The 6,537-nt window shown below is 47.8% G+C and overlaps 2 protein-coding genes across 2 annotated transcripts; both read left to right on the top strand.

The window, feature by feature from the left end:
* Positions 1-1,158: 1,158 nt before the first annotated feature.
* On the top strand, positions 1,159-2,692 carry LOC127310570 (protein ALP1-like). Its single transcript, XM_051341234.2, has one exon. The coding sequence runs from the start codon at positions 1,325-1,327 to the stop codon at positions 2,576-2,578; it is 1,254 nt and encodes a 417-aa protein (XP_051197194.1). The 5' UTR covers positions 1,159-1,324; the 3' UTR covers positions 2,579-2,692.
* A 212-nt stretch (positions 2,693-2,904) lies between these two features.
* LOC127309704 (uncharacterized) lies at positions 2,905-3,829 on the top strand. The gene is made up of 2 exons (XM_051340454.2): positions 2,905-3,606; positions 3,718-3,829. The coding sequence occupies exons 1-2, from the start codon at positions 3,073-3,075 to the stop codon at positions 3,796-3,798; spliced, it is 615 nt and encodes a 204-aa protein (XP_051196414.1). The 5' UTR covers positions 2,905-3,072; the 3' UTR covers positions 3,799-3,829.
* The last annotated feature ends 2,708 nt before the right edge of the window (positions 3,830-6,537 follow it).

The following is a 6,537-nucleotide window of genomic DNA, read 5'->3' as shown; positions in this document are numbered from 1 at the left end:
AAGAATCATTCTATCTTCGCACAACAGTTTTCAGGAAAAAATTGAACATTTTTTCGTGCTAGATTGACTCAACATTACGGAATCTGCTCTGAGACTCCCTCCTCTTCATGTTTGGCTGTAAAAAAAAGGAGTCTCTTTAGTCTCCACCTCTATGGAAGAGTAATCTCTATGGAATTTGACTTCTTTGCTCAACACCTTGCTCTCTACATTTGCTCGGGGCGGGAGGCTATGTCCCATGTAAAAAAAGATAAATTTAGAGGCTCCAACGTGACTATTCATGGGATTTTTTTTTGGTCTTTTTACACGTGCAACATAAATTGTTATCTTTTTCTGAAAACTTGTGTGTCAACATTGAATGTCCGGACTTAGATGCAAGAAAAAATCAGAAATTTTTAACATTTTATTTTTTAATAAATTTTCATAATTGGTTCATATGCACCGAGTTGCCAAAACACCAAAGTGCTTTAAAATTTTGTGAATATTACATATAGTTAAATCTTGCTAGGGAGCTGCTCTAGAAAAAAATAGCCCATGTTGGTGGTGTGTTAGCGACTCAGCAATTTTAAATTAAATTAAAAACGTGTAAATCAGACTTATTTTAAGAAATTCGGGGGTAAACAATTTATATTTAAAAATCCATTAAGGCATATTATTTTCTTGAATATTTTTATTCAGAAAGAAATTATGTTGATGTATCATTCACGTACAATCTGTCTTGCCAAATTATCGCATTTCTATATTTTTGTATCGATTTTCGCCTTTTGCAAATTTATTTAAAATTTTCTAAAGATTGCGTACCCTCTGTCCTGAACTAGATGTCACGGATTAGTTTATCTAGGACAAATAATTCAGGACCAACTTTTTCTTGTTACTCTTGGTTGTGGCGACCCGGGCAACCATAAGGCCGGTGCCAACGCGGGCGGGTGGCGGGGCGGTAGCGCCCGGCGCGGGGCGGGAGAGGGGCGGGAGGCGGGCGGGACGAGAGGGAGGGGCGCCGCGGGGGCGCCCGGGCGCTAGCGCCCGCCTCCCGCCGGCTGGCGCCCGCGTTGGCGGCGAGAGGGAGGCGGGAGAGGGGCGGGAGGCGGGGCGGCGCGATGGCGGGGTGGGGCGGGCGAGAGTGGGGCGGGAGGCGGGCGTTATGCGGGCGAGAAGCGGGCGAGAGCGGGCGAGAGTGGGGCGGGAGTGGCTAACGGCTAGCTGACGTGGCGCGACGCGATTCGTCCACGTCAGCTAGCCGTTGCTGGTTCAAAAAACCCTATAAATACCCCCATATGTTTTCAGTCATTCCACACCTCCACTCTCCATTTCCACTCCACTCTACACCATGTCTTCGTCCAGCAGCAGTTCGAGCGACGGAGTGGAGGGTGATTTCATCGCTGCATTCCAGGAGGAGTATGAGGAGGAGATGCAAGCCGAGGAGGTGGTGCCAAGACGTCGGCGCCGCCGAGAGTTCATCAGGCGTGATCGTCTGGGTGCCCACGATCGGCTCTTCGAGGACTACTTCGCCGACGACTGCAACTATCCTCCGAGCTACTTTCGGCGAAGGTATCGGATGAGACGATCCCTCTTCCTGACCATTGTGGCTAGATTGGGTGAATACTCTCCGTATTTCACCCAACGAAATGATGCTCTCAGCCGTGCTGGTTTCTCTCCCCTGCAAAAATGTACTGCGGCTTTGCGTCTGTTAGCTTATGGAGCCGCTGCAGATACAATAGATGAGTGGCTTAAGTTAGCTAGACAAACTTCATCAGATTGTCTAGATAGATTCTGTGAAGGCATCATTGAGTGTTACGGGGAGACGTTTTGCCGTCCCCCAACTATGGAGGATACTCAGCGGCTGTTAGCGAAAGCCGAGGAGCGTGGCTTTCCGGGCATGTTAGGGAGCATCGATTGCATGCATTGGCAGTGGAGGAACTGCCCAGTGGCTCATGCTGGCCAATTCACAAGGGGAGACATCAAACACCCTACCATAATCTTAGAAGCCGTTGCGTCGTATGATCGTTGGATCTGGCATGCCTTTTTTGGAGTGGCCGGGTCCAACAACGACCTCAATGTACTCAACCAGTCGCCGTTGTTCACTGATGTGCTTAGGGGAGAAGCACCCGTAGTGAACTTCACGGTGAATGGACACGAGTACCACTATGGTTACTACCTTGCCGACGGCATCTACCCCTCCTGGCCGGTGTTCATGAAAGGTGTTACTCTTCCACAAAATGAAAAGCAGCGAGTGTTCACTTCTGCACAATCAGCGCATCGCAAAGATGTCGAGTGTGCCTTTGGAGTGTTGAAGGCTAGGTTCAACATTCTAGCAGTTCCGGGACGCTCCTACTCCAGGCGTACTCTTGGATTGATCATGCGTGCATGTGTCATTCTGCACAACATGATCATCGACGATGAGCGTGGACAAAATTTGGACAACATCTATGAGACAGTTGCTTCAAATGTCGGCCCTGCAATACACCACGATGCACCACCAAGCCTAGCAGCCAGGATTCAGATGGATACCGAAATGAGGGAGTCACCGATGTATACACAGCTCCAGCATGATTTGATGGAGCATGTGTGGGCTAATTCCTAGATTATGTAATTTTTTCAGATTTTTATGTAATCTTTTCAGATTTTTATGTAATTTTTTTTATGATGTAATCGGTAACAATTTTAGTTCAATAAAATAATTTCCTTGCATTATTTATATTGTTGTAATGTGAAAAAGAAATGTCTGATGTTGAAGAGAGAGAAAAGCTGACGTGGAGGAGAGAGAACTAAAGCTGGCACTATAGCCTGTGCATTGGCACCGTGGGGTGAGAGTGAGGTGAGAGTGGGGTGAGAGTGAGGAAAAAAGCTGACGTGGCGGGTGAGAGTGGGGCTATGCATTGGCACCAGCCTTAAAGGATCACTGTTCCTCTGCCCAGCGTAGCTGCTGTCTGCAGAGCAAAGCGAGCGCAGCCTCGCCCATTCCTGCCTGCCTCCTCCACATCTCTACGCACTCCATCCTCCTCCCCAACCCCACCGTCGCCTCTTGTTGACCAGTCCAGTCCAGCGACGGCGGAGAGCAACCAGGAGAGCGCCGGCATGAGTGAGGTCGCCGCTGAGAAGGAGGTGGAAGGTTTGGAGAGGAGGAGCAAGATGAAGAGGGCTCGGCCGGAATCGAGTACCTGGACCGAGGTCCGCGGCGTGTACCGGCTACGGAGCGGCGCGTACGGGGCGTCGATCCGGGACCAGTCTAGCCGGACCCAGGTGTGGCTGGGTAGCTTCGGCACCGTCGAAGACGCCGCCGCAGCGTACGCCGCCGCCGCCAAGCTGCCCGGCGTGAGGAAGCGGCCCGAGTTCCGCGGCGTGTTGCGGACCCGCAGCGGCAAGTACGGGGCTCTGATCAAACACTCGAACAAGGGAACCGCGCGGACCTGGCTCGGCACCTTCGGCACCGCCGAGGAGGCCGCCAGGGCGTACGACGCCGCGGCCGTCGACCTGCACGGCGCCAGGGCTGTCACCAACTTCGGTCCGGGCAGGAGGGTGCGGGTCGACCCATCTACACGACACCATGATCTCTCGGTGGCGGAGTGGCTGCAGGTGGAGGAGCTGCTCAAGGACATGGACTCCATCGACGTGAGTTGCTACTACATCTGCAGCTGAGCTGCCTCGATCCCTTCCCCTGTTCTTTGCATGCCCTGTGTATGGCCGATTTAGTTGTGCCATTTATGCGTTTGCGAGGTTCAGGACAAGGAGGCGCTGATTGACGCGGCTGCAATTCTTCACCAGATTGCGCTAGCTGGCCATGAGGAAGGTGGGAGAGATTGAAGCGCGGCGACGAACTGATGATGAGCATTACTGACTCGTGGGTAGGCTGATTTTTTTTTGGCTCGGAAGAACAATGTTGGGGCAGCCCTTTGGGCGCTGATTTTTTTTTTTTTTGGCTCGGAAGAACAATGTTCTTTTGGTACTTCTTGTCTTCTTCTTGCAGTAGGCGAACTACTGAGATGGTCTAGGTGGAGAGAAAATCATCGAAGAGACAACCTTCTCGTCATTAGTCAGCAATATGAGTGACAATGCTGTCAGCCTCCTCGTTCCGCGCCTCCTTGAGAGACATTTTCTCATGCATATATTCCTTCACTGTAGCAGGCTGTAGCCCCAACATGTTGGTGGTTCAGATAGCCCAAAATGCGGCAAAAAAGAAAGACAAAAATGACCTATGCCTCTCATGCACGTCCTAGCAATGCAAATGGAGCATAGCCTGTTTGACTCTAAAGATTTCAAAAGCACATGAATAGCAAAAAGGCAGGAACAATATGTTATGGCATGTGAAATCTTACAGGAACAAGAAGCACATGAATTAATAACAAAATTTGTTTGATTGCACCACAGTAAAAACACAGCAAATCTATACTGTCTAAACCAGGAAGTTAGATTCGGTGATGCAGATTGAGATTAGGAAATGAAGTTAATTAAATTTTCGAATCAGTAACTCAAGCCCATTGTTGAATCCTACTCAACAATTGTAGAATTCTACTAAGCCAAAAAAGTGGTACTTATGTATGGCGGAACGAGCCAATCTGGTCTTTCGTAATAAAGAGATAGACGAAACTGGTATGAAACGGCTTATTAGCAGATTTTAATAGATCATTTTGGAATGAGATATACATCATATACTAGATCAACTAAAGACTTTGGGCTTCCATCAAGCCACTACTACATCCATTTTATAGAGATTGAGTGCATGTCATAGTTGTCATAGGCACATCAAAATTTCCAAGAACTCTAACCTCTTGTTTAGAAATCCTATAGGATTGTAGTATAGGAAAATAATCTGTAGAAAGTATGGAGGGTTCAATCCTTTGAATCAAACGATCTACATAGAAAAAATTACTATGGATAAGAATCCTACAAAATTTCTTTGGGATTACTTTGAATCCACCAAGCCCTAAAAATAATAGTAACTAGTTAGAGCCATTGTGTTGGCCGAGACGCACTAGTATAGATTGGGCCTTTTAAGGCCTAAATCATAGATGAAATGGTTGATCCGTGTGAAACCATAGTTCAAAATAGCGGGCTATTGCATTTATCTACCACGATTTTAGAAGCTAAGAAAGACTATAGGCTAGCTATAGCGGGCTAATTCATTTAGTATTTTTTCCAAAGTAGTGGAAATTCCAGTGATATCTTGACAAAAGAAAGAGAAAATCTATTACTCAAACATGCATCAAGGCACAACTCATTCAATTATTCAAAGCAAACAAATATTTAACTATTTGACATAGGCATCCCCAATGGGCCTGCCGAAGATAGTACCCGGGGTTTGATGAAGGTCCACTACCCGAAGAATAAGAAGACTCGGAAGCCCAAAGATATTATTAAGGAAAGTTAGAGTTGTAATAGGAAGTGTTATTTGTAATCTTACGGGATGAGTTAGAAACCTCCCCGGACTCTGTAACTTGTACAATACGAATCCCTCGGCTCCACCTCATATATAAAGGGGAGTCGAGGGACGAGAGAGATCATCGAATCATTGTTGAGCAAACCCTAGTTTTATTTCGTCGAGTATTATTCGGCTGAAACCTTCGAGATCTACTTGCCCTCTACATCAAACAAAACCCTAGTCTACTATTTGTAGGCATTGACAAGTTAATACCTTGTCAATTGGCGCCGTCTGTGGGATTTGACAAGGAGCTGATCTCGATGGCACGTTCAGGATCGTCGACTTCATCGGCAGCAAGCAACATCTTGGACAGAGGTAAACAGATCGAAACTGGTCTCGTTGATTTTGTACCTCACCCGCCCTCCCGTTTGGATGCATATACATACCTGGAGGAGCCCATGGAGATGACGTTCGGGAGTTTCCACTTTCGCGTCGGGAAGGAAGGAAGTTATCGTCTCGAAATTCCGACCTTTCCGAGGTTTCCTGTGGAGCATACTGAATCTTCAAGCTCGGCATCATCGATCGAGTCAGGCGACGAAGAAACCTCTTCGCCACGCTTCGTCAGCACCAAGGCGAGCGAAAAACTCGCCAAGATCTTCAGCGACATGTCTTTCGAGTCGTCTGCAGACTCCTATATAAGCAGCGATTCCGAAAGCGTCGACAGCTTCGACTTCATCGACAAATCTATTACCATTGGAAAGGTCTTCACCAATCTCTCTGATGGTGTCACCGAATCCAGCAAGGCGCAGAATTCAAAATATCATCAAATCTACGTCATCGGAGAAGCAAGTCGCAATCAGGATGAAACATCGGAGGCTTTCGACGACTTGGGAAATCCATACGTCGATCCCTCTGACTTAAGGCGAGGATTAGGCAACAAATACGTTGGGCCTACACCACGCATGAGAGTTCAGTTGCCACAAGCAGCATGGGACAGAGCCGCAAGAGCTATGGATGGTTCAGAACCAATGGCGACAACCGCCACGGTCGAGGAATTGCAAGCATATCAATATAGACTCGCTCGAGCTGGAAGGGAATTGGAAAAACAAACAGAGGTTCTGAACAAAAGAAAGGAGGCAACTTCCGCGTCAAGCAGGCGAAGGGCAGACCTCAGTCGACATTCA

Source organism: Lolium perenne, chromosome 6 (assembly GCF_019359855.2).
Source record: "Lolium perenne isolate Kyuss_39 chromosome 6, Kyuss_2.0, whole genome shotgun sequence".
NCBI lineage: Eukaryota > Viridiplantae > Streptophyta > Magnoliopsida > Poales > Poaceae > Lolium > Lolium perenne.
This window is presented reverse-complemented; position numbering and strand designations above follow the sequence as displayed.